The sequence below is a fragment of the Embiotoca jacksoni genome, unplaced genomic scaffold, assembly GCF_022577435.1.
Source record: "Embiotoca jacksoni isolate LCO1_2020_lvr unplaced genomic scaffold, fEmbJac1.0.p SCAF_2, whole genome shotgun sequence".
NCBI classification, from domain to species: domain Eukaryota; kingdom Metazoa; phylum Chordata; class Actinopteri; family Embiotocidae; genus Embiotoca; species Embiotoca jacksoni.
The window spans coordinates 2,276,591-2,295,138 of NW_027185340.1; the positions used below are offsets into that span (position 1 = coordinate 2,276,591).

Consider the following 18,548-nt stretch of genomic DNA (forward strand, 5'->3'; position numbering starts at 1 on the left):
GTTGCAGCTCTATTAAAGTGGCAATTTGGAATTGCTTGCTTTGTGAAAAATTTTACTTTGTAATAAATTTATGGTCATCATTATTCTCATGTTAACTACTAATTAATAAGCATTTGTTTTCTGTCTTACGTGATGGGTTGCTGTGCTTGGAGTCAGACGGTCTCCTTCAGTGTGTATTTTAAAGCTCGACCCCGCTCAGCGTGATACTTGAACTTGGGTAAAAGGTTAAAGGCCGAGAATGGAAAATGTAAACAACGTATGTCTGTTACAGAATTGAGTTTCTTACTGTGATTTCTGTTTCATTATCATCTATAGATGGTTTGAGCAACAATGTGCTGTGGCTATCTGACCAACAGAAACAAACTGTGCATTTCCATACCCTCACTACCATATTATTTAGTATGCCAGAAAAAGATTTAGTCTGTCCCAATACATAGTATGTGAAATATCGTATGCCAAAGATAATACTATTTTGCAGTATGCTGGCCAGCTGGCAGTTCTGATCCACAATCCTTTGCGCAGCGGAAGATGCATCACATCAACTGAGCCGCCAAGAGAATTTGTGGCGCTAGTGCCCCGCCCTGTTGCAACTCACAAAAGAAGAAGGAGCGAAAGAAGGAGAGGAAGAGGAGGCATTAAAAGTCGCATCCTTTTTCCTTTTAGTTCAAATGTATGTCCAAATTGTGTCCATACTACATGTGACAGTACATACTTTGTAAGGGTGGCTGCAATACGCACTAAAAGTACAAAGAAAAGTTATGTGCTTTGGAACACAGCTAAAGTCCTTAAGTTGCTGTTCAATATAAAAAGCTCTACCTGCATGCATATTCTTTGAGACTATAATGAGGAAGTAACGTCTCCTACGCTGAAACATAAATATGTTTCCTTTGCGACGACAGGAGGTATTTGTGTTTTCTTTAAGATTCAAGAACCAAGCAGCTTTTCCACGACATTTGTCCGACAACACAATGATTAAAATGGTTCTCTGTCACTTCAGTAGTTGGTTTATCACCTCATAATTTTTTCTCTGATGAATAATTGGTAATTTAAAAAATATTTGTAACAAGACACTGTAGCATATTGCTGTCCTGCCCCACAAGCTTAAATCACATAAACTACTTATTAACTGTGGCCAAAACTGAGTTAAAGCCAGAAAGAGACAGACTGTTATTTAGCCTATGCTTATTAAGATATTCTAACAGGTGTGGACAAAATAACTGGAACACCTGTAACCAAAGTACAATACAATTAATCAGCACCACAAACTACACTCTCCAAAATTACCATACAGTTGAATCAAAACCTCTCTTTCATCAAAAACTGAACATTATAACTTTCTTCAAGACAAACTTTATTGCTGTCTTTAGTTTTAGTTTGGTGTGTGTGGGTCGCTCTGCTCAGCGCAGGGATCCCTGGTTTACTGAATTTACACTCAGGTGTTGGACAGTTTGATAGTCATTGTGGAATTTGGTACCAAATGGTCTCAGAGTTTTGGGTTTGTCTCATCCACAGCAAAGAAGTGTGAGAGAGAGTATGTTAATGGGTGCACTGGTTACCAAAGTAGTCTCATGTATTATTGACCCATCTCCCATCTCTAGCCCCCACAGAGTAACATTTACCATCATGGCAACCGAGGCAGCTCGTGCACACGTTTACCGTGATACCAGCAGACCTGACAGTGACAGGCCGACAGACCAGAGTTTAGACAGAGAGGTCAAGCTGCTTAGACCTCACACAACACTGACAGCCCTGTAATCTTCTGACAGGCCTGCAGACTACATGACAGCCACAGCCTGCTCCAAACACACACCACACCGCAGAGTTATGGCCTTCTTTTCTTTGACTTGGTAGACTAGAGCAATGGTAAGCAAGCTTTATAATATTACTCACTTGTTTAATCCATAGTTCTACACAGTGACTCAATGAAGCACATATTTGGTGAATGGCATCACTGACAAACGCAGCTTCACTGCAAGAGAGAACATGACTTTATCTCCGCAAACGATCAAAACTGGAACTGAAAGAAATCCCTGACACACCCACCTGGAGTATTTCTGTGATTCCCACATCTTCGGGAAATGTACAGGCTCTTGAGAAAACAAAAGCAGAGTGGTGTGCAGCTGTGGCAGATCAGATTAAAAGGTTCTGACAAAAGTGACGATTACGAGTATGTTTTTCATGCAAAGCAGGAGAGGCTACGCTTTATGTTGTTGTACTTCTTATGTAACACTGCATCTTGTAAGCATCGCAGCAGGGACTCATTACTGGCAATGTTTGACTTGAGGAAACAATGTAAAATGTAACTTGTCAAATGATACAGGAAGATGAGCCGTACAGAACAGAAAAGCTGTCCACCGGCTAAACAGATTAAGAAGCATCTAAATTATCCAAATTATTGACTTTTACTTGTACTTTTAAATAGTTGTATTCTAATTCAGATAACAATACTTCTTCCACCAGTGTGAATGACTGTTTTTGGGAGGGTTAATACACAAAAATGTGTCCTCTGGTAATAGTTATCCAAGTTGTTAGTGTTATTTGTCAGAGCATAAGTGAGAGCCTCACTTTCCCCTCTGGTTGCAGAGGGAGCGAGTTGTGTACCGGTCATCGGCAGCTAATGGCATCACTCCCACATAATGACACCCATCTGGTGTACAGCTCCCTCGGGTCAGGCACACGGCGTTAACACAGTATTATCGTTAGGTGGTAGGCAGTTTGGACTATTGATTACAATTACACAACTGACCCCCCAGCTGCTTTATACACATTAACATTGCCATCGATTTGTTATACTGTACACCCATCAGCCAGGACATTAACAACACTAACAGCAAAGGTATTTAAGAAACTCACACAAAAATGATTTACACTCAACAATTCGTCCTCTGAAGCGAAGGTGGAGAGGCGGTGTTGTGTGCTGCATCAAAGTGCATCACCAGCAAAACAAATTCAAAGCTGATGACAACCATCACGGAGCTTATAGTGTTCTCAGCATGCCTCAAGTGTGAAGGAACAGAGCGATGGCTCAGCTGAGAGCGATGGCCTATTACAAGTCTCTGTGCTCTGCACTCCAACAATAAACAAAGAGGCTCCAACCAGAGTGTGCCTTCACGAAAATGAACAAATTGTTTGGAGAAGGGAGCAGCATGGCGCACTTGACTCCAAAACATGGGTGGTAAATCACTACGTGGCCACTGGATAAGTAAGCATGATAATGTACGTTATAACCTAAATTAAGTAATGTGTCTGCAGGCATTGAACAACATTTATGTTTTAAGCAGAAACACCGTCGTGGTCTGAACGAGAACGGGTGATGACGGCCACAATCTCTCCTTTATGTCCCTGGAACAGATCCCTCTATTCCTGCTGTGGTATTTACATGTTTCATGGAGGAATTAATTACAAGCTGGGTGGACAGCGGTCTCGTGTGCAGTCACATTCTTGTCCCACTGAGAAACTTGAGCAAACACTTGAACTCAGTTATATACATTCACTACCACAGATCACATATCCAGGGATGAGGCCTGAGGTGCGGCTAGGGGCTTTGTAACGTAATTAATTCATATTAGAATGTTTAAAGTTGTTTGTTTGGCATCAATTTAATTCTCTGAATAGATAATCCAACTACCACAGCCTTGAATGTCTATCTTAACACATCTTTTCTTGCCAACATCCTCCCATTTGAAAGTATCTGCCCATCAATAAATTATCTCCTGGATGCCAGCTCAGACCTCTGCAAAATAAATTGACAGGCAGAGTTTCCAAAAGTTACTTTAGTCCTCCTAAAGCATGTTGATTTCCCAATAACACACATACTTGTATGTATTTCTGCTCTCCTCCCTCAGGCGTCTTTGGCAGTGCACCAGAGTGAGAATGAATAAATAATATGAAGGTGTGGTTGGATGTCTGGGATCCTGACTCAGGATTCCATTTCCCTGACAGAAAGCCTGGATGGTGTCCGTTTCGGTTGCCTAGCAACTTTTTCCAGGAAAGCTGGAACAATCATACGGAGCACCAAAGACCCCCAACACACTCGGACACAACAAAAGGGTCGACTCCTTTTTCCCTTTCGAGCTCTGAGGAAAACTGATACGGACGAGGTCCTCGTCGCCCAGATGTTGTCGACCAAAGTGGACGGTCAAATTCACCATTATGTCACTGTCACTGGACACTTTATATGTGTCTGAGGAGCATGAAACTAAAGCCTATTGCTTTCCTTTGTGAGGAGGTATTATGTCATGTCAGTGCATCCCCGTGAAAAGTGATGCCCTCATTGAAACACAGCACAGAGCTTTAAAACAGGCACTGATTCTCTGCTGACTCTCTAGGAAATAAGACACATACGATATAATAAAGGTAACAAATGAGCCTCAAAGTGGTCTTCAAGGATGTTGTGCTATTCAAACAATGTTTGAGTGCTTTAAATTTTGTACAAACTACTCGCAATAGAGTTTTTTTATAAATCTGTCATATGCAAAAGTTAAGCTAATATGCAAAATCTCTTCGTCACACACACCATTCATTCATTCATTCATTCATTGTCACGCTCTCCCCCTCTCACTCTAGATCAAGGCTACTCACTCCATAATATGACCCTGAAGTTCACCCTCAAAGCCCACGTGCTCCAACCCAGCTGGTATAAAGTCAGCTGAGGTGAGAATAAAAGTGTAGAATTACAATATTTTCTGTAGTAACGACAAACGAGAAAGTTGTAAAAACTTTTTCTATTGTGCTTTAGTTAGATATATAGATCGATAGATAGATACTTTATTCATCCCAACAGGGAAATTCACATGTGGCATGACTCTATTTACAACCAACCAATGTACAACACCAGCATTTCTACATAATCATCCACTCCCACTCTCTCTCTGTCATAGACATCTTCCTGCATTCACTCCAAATTAACTCTCCACCTCTCAGACTCATTGTCAGGTCAGAGTCACTCACTCATAATAAGACCTGAAGTATTTCAGCCTGAAAGCCCACTTGCTGCTTTAACCCAGCTGATCTAAAGTCAGTTGTATTTTGATGAAACTGTGCGTAAAAAAAATAGACAGTTGGTTTCAAGCACCACAAAAGCAAGACATGATAACACTGACCATGCTGCTGGTACAGAGGGAGAGTGGGAGGAGGGGAGTTAAGGTGTGTACTTACCACCAGCACGGACGTCCTCACCACCTCGGAGACACTTTGCCGGAGTTCAGCAGCAGTCCCAGGTTTACCCAGACCCCGCGTAAATCTCCTGGTCTCCGGATGCGCCGGAGTGGCCATCGTTGCGCACCACTTTGTACCAATTAGCGTCCAATCCACACGTTATCTCGACTAAATTTAGAGGAAATGCATCATGGATTTACCCGCGTCTCCGATCCCTGCTAGTGCGCAGCACGAGTTTGAATTTGGGTCATGTTGTGGCTGCTGATTCACTCCCACCCTCCAGTCAGTTTTCGCTCTCTAAAACCAACATGTGCAGCATTGTTCCGGTGCTCTGCCTTCTCCGATCGGATGTATTGTTGTGACAATAAAGTATCCTCCTCAGTAGTGTTTCATTGGCCGTGCAGCGCCAGTCAGGAGGTGTATAATCGGTTTTCCCCTCCGGGCACTCCGCCCCTTACCGGTTTAAAGGCCGGCCCACTCCTGGCTGTGTGAGCTGCTGCGCCCGGACTTTGGACTGAAACACTTTCAGTATGAACGACTGGTGTTTTCCTATTACCACAAAAATACCAACTGTATAGACATAGCTTTGTCGAGTACCACAACATATTGTTTTAAATTTGCACAAGGGTACATTTTTACAAAATTACCACAGAAAAAGTAAGTTAATATCAAACTGATTTTTAGGGATTTTGGGGATTTATGATAAATTTAAACCAAAACTGACTGTGATGCTACAGGGCATAACTTTTTAATATCAAAGGAAAAAAAAATAAAAAAAAATCTCAATTTTAGCAATAGGATTTCTTTCAATTTCAAACGAGTTCTGTGGTGAGAAAAATATAAACTTTGTGCGAAAAGAAGAGCACAAATCCCTTCTCACTAATACAGCTAGTGAGGGGGCCTTGTACTTTACATGTAGTTTAAATAATTTTACATTGATTACCACACATCCATTTCATATTACGCTCTTTCTTTTTCTCAGTCATCTGGGAGGGGACAAAGTCTCAAAAACAAGGCTGAGAAATAACAAGTGCTGCCTACTCAGTTTTATTAATATAATAAGGTTAGATATTATCTGTAAACTGATATAAATCCTTCAATAGAAACATCTGCATGCGGCTGGATAGGTATCAGCCTTCAGTTGTCACAAAGAGTCAAATGCAGATTTTTAATAATACTTAAAAAAAAAAAATCTGAATCAATATTTTGGCAGGATGACGCTCACTGACAAGAAAGCATTTAAACATTGCTTTCTTTATTGGTACTAAACAGAAAAGATGATGTGGTTACAGCCTGACTCAACCAACTTTCTTGATCAACGATGCCATCTGTAGGTCACAGCCAAAAACACACTGCCTGACATGTTCTGATAATCCTGCTTCTCCAGCTTCAACAAAAACACGAGGCACAAAAATCTAAATTTGAGTCAGTTTTTTTTTTTTTTATTGCTTTCATTTCCAAAGAGCTCTCTGTTGACTGGAAAAAAACAATTCGGAGCAGAACTGATATTTTCCATCTCGTATACTTCACTGCAAAACCCTGTCAAATGCATATTTCCATTCATTCAGACCCATTAAATGATCCGTATACGGGAGGCAGCCTATAGTTCAGTGAGGGCGACGGCGCTTGGAACTGAAAGTTTCTATTTAGTTTCACACATAATCTTTAAAGCTTTCAATTACACTTGCTTTCATAATACAGTGATTATGAACACATCTCACATTTTCTCTTACAGCTGAACGGGAACTTCAGAGATAATTAAAAAAAAAAAAAAAAAAAAAAAAAAAAAAGCTAAATTCTCTGAAAGTATTCATACGACAAATATCAGCAAATATAATATTTACTTTACTTGAAATGGCATTAGCAGTGATGGTAGCTACTCCTGGCCACACTGTGATCAATCCTAGGGTTATGTCAATAATACGACAAAATAATTTTATATTTTCATCTCCTTCTTTTTAACAAGAACACAATGTGCTGGGCCAGGTGTGAACAGAGTACTGACCGTTAAAGGGTGACCTGTTTTATATGGTATACAGGGGACAATCCTAATCTCCTTTAGTGTAACAAAATAGCATTAAAAAGTCCAGGACATTGATATAAACCAGTTTGGCACTGAAGTTGCAGGACTTTTTCAAAGCAGCCATTTTCAATAAGATGAACAAGTAGATAAAATGTTTATGACAATGCTGTGATAGTTTAACCACCTAAGAAAGAATGCTGAACATCTATATCAACAGGTTCCTGCTGTAAAAACATACAATGACAAAATGTAAAACCAGAAAGATAGGAAGTGGTTCAGACCATTAGAAAACAGTATAAAATGACATCCTTAAAAAGAGGTTTCAGAGTTGAGAGTAAAAATGCCAAAAACGCAGTCTCTGATGCAGTCTAAACCAGCGGACATGTCACCATTAAAGCATTAAAAAGCACCAAATGTGCATGGACACATGTACAAATGTCCCAGATATGCGTAGAAAAGAAAAGCAAAGAGTCCGGGGGGGAGGGGGGGAGATGCCACCCGAGGGAGACCGTATGGAAACAATGTGAGCCAACTCAATGAAGATGGGGCTCTTTGCTGTTCAGGACACGAGCGCGACTTGAGGGGAGCGTAGCGCTGCGGATGACCTCCATCCACCTGCAGGCAGAGAAAGGCTTTTTATCAGTCCTCGCACATTTGAGAGGCAACAAACCTTAAAAAGAAAAAAAAAGAAAGAAGTGAAACACGATGGCAAGCGTGTGTACCTCTCAAACGTGTATTCACTCTCCGCTCGGAAATAGTAGACGTGGGACTTGAAATGCAGTTTGAAAACGTAGTCCTTGTGGATGTTTTCAGACTCGGCGGGAACGGTGACCGAGTAACCCAGCAGTGGGAGGCTGGCTAGAGGATAATCATCCTGAGGAAAATAAATAATCACAAAAACAAATTGGAGATAAAGCACAACCTATTCAAGCAACATGAGGAACATAATTGACACTAGCCCAGTTAATCTCCATATTAATGCCATCATGTCAGACCTATGGAAAGGAGGACATCTTGGCGTTTATGAAGGATAGTTAGTAGAACAGCTTCAAATGAGTCCTGAATCATTTCTTGTAGCTAGAGGTCAAGCTTTCAAACCTTAATAAAACTCAGTATTATGTCCATCTGGGCCTGACTGGAATAGTTGGCAACAACTTAATGCTTTTTTTTAGCTGACCAAAATTGATTGGTCTGCACAGATCCTCTTTTTGTTCGTCTGTGGCCTGAGAGAGGGGAAGTTTAAAAACTAAAATTCATAATCATGTTTTCTATTATATCTGGATTAAACTGAGAAGCATATAAGTGTTTATAAAAAAGGCTGCTTATGTTAAAATCACTGAGAAATGATCCACAATGTCGCTAATTTGACTGCAAATCTTTATAGTGACTTCAGTTGTTTCTGAAACAATAAATCTTTACAATATCTTTGGTAAAAAAAATATCTTTGTACAACTTGTAATGACTGCGGTTGCATTTTTTTGTTCAATAATATTTGCACCATTTTCACAGCTTCTTTCAGTAAAAGCTGTAAGTCTCAGCTGCTCTCTTCAACATGTACTGGAAGTGCATAATGTGCATATTTTATAACAACTTACAAAGTGTTCTACAAATCTTTAGTTCTTCACAACTGTTCCATCATTTTCTTGGCCTCCTACATGATTTGTGCTGGCTTTAAGAGGCTTTAATTTACAGCAGGATTTATCGTTCTTGATAAGTCTTGACTATGCTACTTAAAATGTATTCATGGAAATTTGAATCTCAGAATATCTGAAGTCCAAAGACAGCTACCAAATCTTTTCCAGGATAAAATATGAGAAGAAATACTGTATGGGAACATGTTTTCACCTCTAATATGGCACACAGATTTGATATTCTACACTGAGATGTGATGCTTTTCAGCCCAGAGGAGGGAGAACACTTTGTTAGCAGGGCGGTTTGTTTGCTGGACAAACAGCAGGACTTGAGAGTGTTTGTTCGTCACCTGGTGAGACTTGTAGAAAAACAGGCTGAAGTTAGTGAAGACCACCCAGAGCTTCTGCCAGCCGTTGCTGTTCTTGAATTTCCTCAGTAAGTTTCCTGATAGCTGATTCTACAAAGACAAAAAGAACAAGTTTGATTCTGAAACTATGTCAAGTCATGCACGTCACACTGAGATCTCTAATACAATACTGAGGAAATTTAACTTCAAAATATATTTTTTTTACATTCAAACATGCACTAAAACTACTGTTGTGAAGCACTGTACCTCTCTAAGGATGTTTTATTCTCTACCCTACACAAGTACAGTTGTAAGATCTGCACCTCTTGATCATGTTTCAAGTGTGTTAACTATAATTAATTAAACCTTTTCAAAGGATGTTTTATCCATCTTCTGTGCTAAGAAATATTACTCAGTCTAGCTGAAACTAATGTGAGACTTCGTCAATCTAAAGAAGTCAATCAAGTGGAAATCTTCCAAAATACATCTTTTTAGAGAAAAATCTCTACTCATTGAGTTGTGGTGGAGAGATTGTTGCACAAAGAAGAGATATATCAATTTAACTTTAATTTATAAGTCAATCAAGACTGAAGGCTGCAGATTCATTATCACTGAAATTACAGAAGGCAGTCAGAACAGAAGGAAGGATTAAAGAAAGGATAAAACATTCAACCTTTGATTTTACGGGCACCTGACTTTTAAGTTTGCATCTGTACGTTTGACACTTTGAGTGGCAGTAGCTGGATATTTCCACAATTTATCTATCTTAGCAAATTATTTTGAGGTCTCTGCTTGCTTAGTAACTATAGTTTACATAAATGTAGTGTTCAGATGCTGCTGACTGTTACGTTAGTGTGAAAATAATAAATACAATACATAGATAAATATACCATAAATTTTGTATTTAGGTGACTATATTTTTAATGGTTGCTATGTTTTCGATGAGCTACTTCATAATCTGTTGAGAATCACTGGTTTAAAATAATTAATTATAAGACAGGAACTGAACTGACATCAACTTGCACCAGTGTTTGGCCCTACTCTTCTGCGTTATGTGTATTTTATTATCACAGTGCTTCGATCATAAATGTCATTTTGGCTCTTCAGTTTGAGTAAACACAAACACAGGGCCTCTGCTGTCTGCCTGGCTCCTTTACCTCTAGACTCCTGCAGGATTCACTAAAGGAGAGGCTCTGAACACGGTACCAGCAGATAACAGACAGAGGCACTGGTCCCTGGCCACTCGGGGGCCCCACCGGGGGGGCCTTATTCTCACTGATTGGACTAGGCTCCTCTACCATGGAGGAATGCACAGATGTATGGGGAAGAGAGACAGAGAGAGAGAGAAAAAAACAGACAGGGAGGGAAGGAGGGACAGAAACACAGAGACTGAGTAGGTGAAACACAGGCATGCAGGGTTAACAACGAGGCCGACGGTGTGTCCAGGCAAAGCTGTGAAGAGGACATCGTTACAACGACAGAGGAAGAGCAGAACTAGATTAGAACACCGCTGGGTTGGAGGAGGGTCTACATCCCAGAACACGACCCCTTCTGTAAATACGAGACTCGGACCTTTAGCACATCTACGTACTGCTCTCTCTCTATTTACAGACCACAGGTTTGAGGTGCCGGGAAGGGAGGAAAAGAGGACAGAAGCACGAAGGAAAGCCACAGTTTTGAGGTCAGATTCAGGACATCAGGCTGGCTACTGCCAGCCAAAGGAGGGGCAGATGGGAACAGTATCCTCACTGAGGTTGTTAACAGAGTGAATAAGCAGGTTTAACATACAGTGACTTGAGGTGAACGAATAGCTCGAACAATAAAGACGGATGCAAGATTACCAATCCAATCCAATTCAGTTTTGAACATGAAAAAAACTGTTTCGATTTTTTTCAAAGAAGCAAAGTTAACCTGTAAAGCTTTTATTCACTTTAGTAGCAGCACAATACTGGTTTCATAATATAAGTATTGTACATTTTTATCGAGTGAAAATAAATACTTAAAAGAGTGAGCCTAAGAAATCCATTAAATTCATTATGTTATTATTTTCAAAAGTGTGTCTGATTACGTAACGATTTAATCAAGTATCTAGTATTTAATCATAGTGAGCAATAGTTAAGGTGCAGTGCAGCACAGGAGGATACTGTTCCCACTGAGAGATCATCAAAGTCAATTCAGATACAGCACACACTCAAAAACAGAGAAAGAAAACAGTGGGGCGGGAGTGGGGGGGGCAGGTCTGAGGTTTGGCTGATACCTCCATCGCTATGCTAAAATCCACCATGGACACACTGGTGTTCCTGTGCCAGCACACGTGCACCATGGTGTTACCACGGTGAGGGGCGGGCCTCTCCAGCGAGGTGTGCGAAGCTGTCATGTCGTCCTCGGACTCCGCCTCCACCGAGGAGTCCTCCGGGCATTCTGGGAAAGTCAGGAGGTTGTTACTGCTAGACAACGAAGAGGGTGACGAGGGGAGAAAGGCGCTAAAACACAGACAGTGTCAGATCACTCACACATCAACGGGATTTCAGTCGCTGAGGTTCTTACTCGTATGCATTTTTTTTTTTTTTTGACAGTTACTGTTCATCCACTGTTTTCTTTTTCAAGTAAGCTTTTCATATTCAGCAGCACAGTTATGCAGTTACTTACTGTTGTCTGTCAGGTTACTGGTCAGCAGGTCGGATGAAGGCCCATTGCTGGTTTTTGCCATTTCTATCGCCATCTTTATGTCCTCCATCCACTTTGCCATCTCTGTAAGAGAACTAGAGGGAACAGCACACAAATGGATAAAGTGATGAGGGAACCAGGCACGAGTCACAGCGGGGTGGTCTGGAGGTCTGAAATGGTCCCTTAACAAAAATATCATGAGACTGATCCGGTCCAGGTGTCCTGCCAAATTTTCCTCTAAACAACACTAAGCCACCATCTGCTCATTGATGGAACCTGAATGTTGGTTTGAGGGCGAGACAAGTAGCAGGCTGTACTCCACCCCTTCAACAAACACACAAAGAAAGAAGGTAGATATATCTATGGTTAACAATTAAAATCAGATTAATGAATAAATGATTGATAAATATTGTATTTTCTATATCCTCTAAGCACTGTTTTTTACTGGCAGCATCTTTTTATTGGCTGTAACTCAAAATAAGCCCCTGAAATGTGCAGAGGAGTTCGCAGTACTTTTTCAGTCTTGGGTAGTAACCTGCCGTCCTCCTCGCTCGCTGCAACCTGAGGCAGTGGACTCAGAGTGGCCTTGTAGGCAAAGCCCAGGGCAGAGAGCCCATAAAGAAGTGACTCTGCCCATAAAGCTTAATTGCTATGAGCTCACTGCATTTAAAAGTGACTTTGATGAGCATATAAACATTTTTTTTTATCAACTTTTCTCTGCTCTGGTGGATCCCAGCTGGATGAGAAAAACTTTTAGTGAGTGCTTTAAACTCAAACCGTTTAAACTGACTTTTAACACTAATGTAAAAAAAGTGCGCCATCTCCCCATGAAAAATTACAGCTTTTCCCACGATGTGTTTGTCTGTGTTTTTTTTTTCTTTGCTGCATCTCAGATCGGAAAACAATGCGCACGTGAGTCGACTGTAGGACTAAGGCCTCTGTTAGCTGAAGACCACCGGTCTCACCTTGCTGCCACCACCACCGACTGTCGCTGTCCAACCAGAGTGAAGGCGTGAGGCACACCCCACTCATCCTCACTCTCTCTGATCTGAGAGAGGAACACAGGGACACAGAAAAGACATTAGAGAGCAGCGTTATCTAGGCCAGCGAGGACCAAAATAGACAAGAGATGGAGAGAGGGAAGGAGGATGAAAAGGAAGTGAGAGACAAGGACACGTGTAGCTGTCCTGAAAAAGTGTGTGAATGTGTTGACACTGTGTGTGTGTGTGTGTGTGTGTGTGTGTGTGTGTGTGTGTGTGTGTGTTTAGGGTGAGGGCAGATGTTGAAAGAGCTGCAGTTCAGCTGTTTAGGAGCAGTTTATTTCCAGTAATGACAAACTGGTGACAGACTTTTAAACACTTTGTGTTTGTTTGAGAGACACGACACTTACTGTCATGCCATGGAGCTGCAGCTGCCCGTTCACTTTGAACTGATTGGTCCCCGTCATCCCTCGACTCGTGTACAAAATCACGTCATTAAACTACCATCGGAGAGACGGAGAGAGCGACACACAACGTGTAAAATGTAACAAGCTTTGATCTGAATACCAGCGAGTCCGTTTTTGTAATCACTCAACCAAAATGCATAGGATCCAATAAAAATATTCAAAGCACAAACAACTTGCCATAACAGCTGGTTAATTATGAACGTGAACATAGAGGCAGAAAAAGCACAAAGGAATAAACACTGATATAAATTATTCTTCTGCACACCATACTTGCATACCTCTCTCCTTTTATTACCATGTTTACAACATAAGAAACCAAACCGAATACATGCGTAAAAAACTAAAACTTCAAAGCAACGTGTGATATTTTTCCCTGCAAGAACTTTTACATTTGCACTACATCTGCCAACACCTTCTAAATCATGCAAACCTGGAAAGCATAAAAGCCAGATTATTTTCCTGCTGAGATCACTCAATAATTAGACTAGTAATATAAAGTGCAGAAAGTGGGGTATTACCAGGAAAAACATTCGTTGCTGAAGGCCTTTTCCAGACAGCTTGCTGAGGCAGCCTAACCTGATGAACTCCTGACAAGAAAAAGAACAAAAAAACATGCATCGTTTTTTAGTGAATGTAACACATGTTTGTCTTGTAATGTAAAGTAATCATGGGAAAGGTTATAGAATGAAATTCTCCTGTCCATTTTAAACTCACCCGACCAGGAGCAATGAGATTGTCAACGCCAATCAAATCTTTCTTCAGCTCCAGAAGCTTCTGGAAGTTCTCCATCTTGACTAGACTTCCCTGGAGCTGCTCCACCACCTCAGACACATCCGCCAAAGCAGCTACAGACCAGCCACAGGTACGAGATCATTGGAGATATGCTGTTAGACTATTCTGCTGCACCAGAAAACCCTGAATGTCCCTTTATGAATCCGGCCTGTACCTCTGCAGTCCCTGAAGTCCACATGAGTCGCTGCGTAGTGTTTGCACAGGCGCTCCAGGATCTGCTGGTAGTGATTGAGGCGGTGCAGAGGCCGCAGAATGAAGACGTTTAGGGGGATGTAGCAGACCTTTTGCAGCTCGAAGTCCCTGCAGAGACCCTCCAACCTGCGCGACGCTTTGCACGCCCTCTCCAGCTCCAGCAGAACCTCAGACTGCTTGGTCAGGTTTGCCGTCAGCGGCTGCAGACAGAGTTGTTATAGGCAGGTCGTAAATGCATTCATGTAATTACAGAAGCATTTAAATTATATATAAAACCACCCCTCACCTTCAAACCTTGAAGGTTCTTCAACATGACATCTCCAATACGTTGGTAGTCTCCTTTAATGTGTGCATTGGAGCGTCCTTCCCTAAAACAGAAAACCATCAACACTTTATTTCTCTGAACTGTTGGAGTCGAGCTTTTGCTGTTGAGGCGTCTCTGCTTGCACAAAAAAAACAGCCAAATCAGTATCTTCTCTAACATCACTTCTGTAAACAAATCTTCAGAACTTCTTTTAAAGTGATTTTCCTCCTTTATCTGGGTTCTGAAAATGTATTTTTGTTCACCTTTCTTTAATAAGTCTTGTAGGTAATTTGATTAAAAAAAAAAAAAAAAAGCCTCTGTTTGTATGTTGGTTGGATCATGTGTGAAATTGATATGTAACATACATGTATGTGTTTTCTTCTTTCAGATTTTTTTCTTTGTCCATGTGAAGCACTTTTTGATCTCCGCTTCTCTTCAACATAAACAAAAGCTGTTATTATGATCGTGAGCAGTGAATTAATCAGCAAAGCAACACAAAAGCTCTTTAAGCTCATTGATTATTCAGAATTCACTGAATGCAAGAAAAATGTCAATGAAGTCAGACTGGGCTCTTTCAACGTTGAGAACGAGATACACCAGCAGGTGTCTCCCTCGAGCAAGAGATTCCTCATATATAACGCAGAAGTAGTGAGCTGCCATTACTGGACTTATACAGGATATTTATTCATTTGAAAAGACCTTTTAGCAGAAACTTCAGGTAAACATATCTCAGTCTGTAAATCATATCTCACCTCATCTATGACAGGCAGCTTTACGAATCATAGTCACCATAATAAAGATAATATTTGAATATGCAAAGCCACAAAGGAGACACATGTAGTGCTGGAACATTTGCATACACATCTGAATGTGGTTCTTATCAACAGAGTAAAGTACAATATCACTTTCAACTTTAATTTGGAGCTCTAACGAGTGTGACGAGCCACCATAGACTTTGAAATCATAATAACCGTCAGCGGTTAATGGCCTTAAATTTTAACAGCATGACTGGCTTTATGCTTTAATGTCTTCATGTGTGTGTGTGTGTGTGTGTGTGTGTGTGTGTGTGTGTGTGTGTGTGTGTGTGTGTGTGTGTGTGAGAGAGGGAGAGTGTGTGCTAGATACAGCACAACATCATTAAGGAGATCAGACAGCAGAACCCACAGGCAAGAAAAGGCCGGCTGTGGCGCAGCATGACTGTTGCCATGGAGACGGCAGCTCCTCGGGTCAACTGAAGGGACTGGGTCGTCCTCTCAGGCTACATGCCAGTAAAGCTCAGTTTTTTTTTTTTTTTTTTAAAGCGGGACAGAAGTTGTGATAAATTGGATCAAAACCAAACCAACATATCGCCGTGCTTCTCCTTAGCGCTGCAGGGAATATGAGGACGGAGAGGAGACGGTTCTCACCACAGAGCCAGCCTCTGCTCCACCTCCCTGAGAAAACCCGTGTGGAACTTGTGCAGAGGCTCGAAGGTGGAGAGCATGGTGTTCTTCAGGGAGTCTGGAGTTGACTCATCTTGTCCCACAGCACTCTGGAAAGACTGACACCACAGACACGTGCATACAATCAATTCAAATACAGGGTACACATTAAGATAAATCTATTATTGCAGCCTCCATCAAAGGCATTGCCATATGGAAGTCTTCAGTCTGGAACACATCCACTTTGAAAACAGAGGGACGCTATGATAAAACCTTTTCTAAACAGAAGGACAGAGGGTGTTGTTTGCCGTGCAGAAAGTCGCTCGAGGAAAATTTGTAATTCTTGGAATATTTAAGAAAAAAGGACTTCAACTCTGAAACCAGAGGAATCAGGAGACACACAGCGGGAACTTTGCATCAACAGATAATCATGTAATATGGAGGCGCTGTAAAAAAACAAACAAAAAAAAAACAACTTTAGGTCCAGATTTTCTTGTCACAGTGTCCACAAGTTATGTGAATTTTTTTTTTTTTTTTTTTTTTTTTTTTTTATAAAAACATCATAGGATGTTGTTTTTAAGCTTATTTTCCCCGATTTGCTCCAGAATCCATTTATCTGTGTTTCTGCTGTTGCACTTAGCCTTGTAATGCCGCTTAAATCCTTTAATTGGTTGAATTGAATAGAAGAATCGATAGTCAGTCAGACTTCATTAAGTCAGACTGGAGCCAAACGTCGCATGTTGTGTGTTTGTGCACAAAGGATAGAAAACAGCTTTATTCAGCTGTCAGTGTTTCAAAAAGGGACTCGAGACGAAGCACCAGCTGTCGTTCAGATGACTTCACCCTCAACAGCAGCAGCAGCACCAACCAGCGTATGTGAAGAGATGAAGAGAGGGAAGTGGAGAGACGGCACGCTGAAGAAAGAACAAGGACACAAGCCAACCCAAATATTTACAAGATGTGTGAAAGGCCTCTGAAAATTGCACGAGGAGAAAAGCTGCAGCTTTTAAAGCTAGCCAGTGGATGTGATTTCTCCACGTGGCGAATCAAGACAAACAGCAGCGCTTCAGTCCGGCCTCATACGAACATCCCCCTCGTTTGCAGCTGAAGGAGCCGTACTGCACATTTAATATCCTGTTTTCTGCTGCGTTTATTTTGAGACGTTATCAAATGAAATGCCGTCCGTATGTTTCTACCCAGTAAATTAAAATGTAAAAGGAGCAGCCTGAAACAGGGGCTCACATGCAGGAGCACAAAGCTGAATCCATCTATCTCTCCAAACACTAACACGGTTTAGTATTCACAGCCTTGAATGACACAGATAAATGCATTTCAGAGCACGAGTGTGGGGAATGAATAAAAAATGAATTCGCATCTGCCAAAATATTCCTGTGTCACTGCTCGACGCCGTGTTTTGGCGGGCGCTTTGCAATGGAGCAGCTAACCGGAATAATCAATGTTTTCTCCCCAGAGGACAGGCGCAGGAGAAAACAAACATGAGAGCAGCGCGATGGTGAGCGACGTGGCTCGTCTTACCACCGTCACCACCTCCAGGTCCTTCAGATACGTCCTTTCTGTGGTCAGCAGCTCCTTGGCGATGAAGTAGGCTCGATCTGTTGGAAACCTCTGCAAAGACACCACAACAGAGGAACGATACTAAGCAAGAAGAACTCAATGACATAACTTTGACCAAGTCCAACAATGTTTGGTGCCTCCTCAGCTGTATCGCCTCTCCAACCCATTTCCGCAGCATATTTACAAGAAAATACTCGAGTTCTGTCCCAGTGGAGGTTTACTGAGGACAGGTAATCTAGGTCCACTGCTATTTGCAGTATATGACAGCAGGTTTGAAGCACAACTTACGGAGATAAAATCTTAAGAACTGATGCAACAAGCGGTTCTTGTTTACAAACCTTCCTCCGGACCTCGTCTTCGTCGTCAGTGCGAACGCTGCCGGCGTCGTTGAGCAGCGGGCTGGTGAGGGGGGACGGTTGCCGGCCGTCGGGACTGTGACCGCACAGCTCCAGTGACTTCTGACCGTTGACCATCCCGTGGGAGTGTCCGGAGGAGGCCGACAGGTGAGGACTGTTGGCAACCGCACCTGCACCGAGCCGTACAGGGACCGCAATGAGAGAAGAACGTGTCAGTTTGTAGCTTTAAGTGTGATTTACAACATAACAGCACATCAGATCTGGAGAAAACCTTCTAAGTATTTGCTTTCACCTACTTCAGGTCTCAGATGGATGAGTTTGACACAAAGTGAAACTTCACAGTCATACAAACAGTTGTATAATCAATTAGTTAATCAAAGGAAAATGAATCTGTCTAATTATTATTTTCAGTTTTTAAGCAAAACCTCCTCATATTTCCTGTTTCCACATTTTTTTTTTTGCTATTCTCTGTTTTATTTTATTGTAATAAAACTCTTTGGATTTTTGACAGCTGGTCTGAAAAAAACGAAAGTTTGAAAAACCGTGAATTCCAGAAAATGATGACATTTTTCACAATCTTCTGACATTTGTAGGACACAAAAATGCATCAATAAACCAAAAAAGGAGTGAGGAGGT

At 41.4% G+C, this 18,548-nt stretch overlaps 2 protein-coding genes across 6 annotated transcripts in view; both read right to left on the reverse strand.

Moving 5' to 3' along the window:
• Positions 1 to 5,503, reverse strand: part of LOC138200899 (dedicator of cytokinesis protein 9) — a 71,818-nt gene extending 66,315 nt beyond the window's left edge. For all 3 annotated transcript variants that reach the window (XM_069153881.1, XM_069153883.1, XM_069153880.1), the window contains exon 1: positions 5,158 to 5,503. In XM_069153881.1, coding sequence (XP_069009982.1) covers positions 5,158 to 5,274 — 117 coding nt within the window. In that variant the 5' untranslated portion in view covers positions 5,275 to 5,503. The remainder of the gene's footprint in view (positions 1 to 5,157) is intronic.
• A 696-nt stretch (positions 5,504 to 6,199) lies between these two features.
• The window catches only part of LOC138200905 (FERM, ARHGEF and pleckstrin domain-containing protein 1), a 52,205-nt gene continuing 39,856 nt past the window's right edge, over positions 6,200 to 18,548 (reverse strand). The window contains exons 14-27 of one of the 3 annotated variants that reach the window (XM_069153894.1): positions 17,895 to 18,082; positions 17,518 to 17,607; positions 15,967 to 16,100; positions 14,543 to 14,624; positions 14,219 to 14,456; positions 13,987 to 14,117; positions 13,791 to 13,859; positions 13,216 to 13,305; positions 12,791 to 12,873; positions 11,808 to 11,920; positions 10,316 to 10,452; positions 9,162 to 9,269; positions 7,903 to 8,054; positions 6,200 to 7,795 (exon numbers count right to left, since the gene is read on the reverse strand). In XM_069153894.1, coding sequence (XP_069009995.1) covers positions 7,714 to 7,795; positions 7,903 to 8,054; positions 9,162 to 9,269; positions 10,316 to 10,452; positions 11,808 to 11,920; positions 12,791 to 12,873; positions 13,216 to 13,305; positions 13,791 to 13,859; positions 13,987 to 14,117; positions 14,219 to 14,456; positions 14,543 to 14,624; positions 15,967 to 16,100; positions 17,518 to 17,607; positions 17,895 to 18,082 — 1,697 coding nt within the window. In that variant the 3' untranslated portion in view covers positions 6,200 to 7,713. Of the gene's footprint in view, positions 7,796 to 7,902; positions 8,055 to 9,161; positions 9,270 to 10,315; positions 10,453 to 11,415; positions 11,580 to 11,807; positions 11,921 to 12,790; positions 12,874 to 13,215; positions 13,306 to 13,790; positions 13,860 to 13,986; positions 14,118 to 14,218; positions 14,457 to 14,542; positions 14,625 to 15,966; positions 16,101 to 17,517; positions 17,608 to 17,894; positions 18,083 to 18,548 lie in introns of those variants that run through there. The other 2 variants (XM_069153893.1, XM_069153895.1) reach the window with 2 other exon arrangements.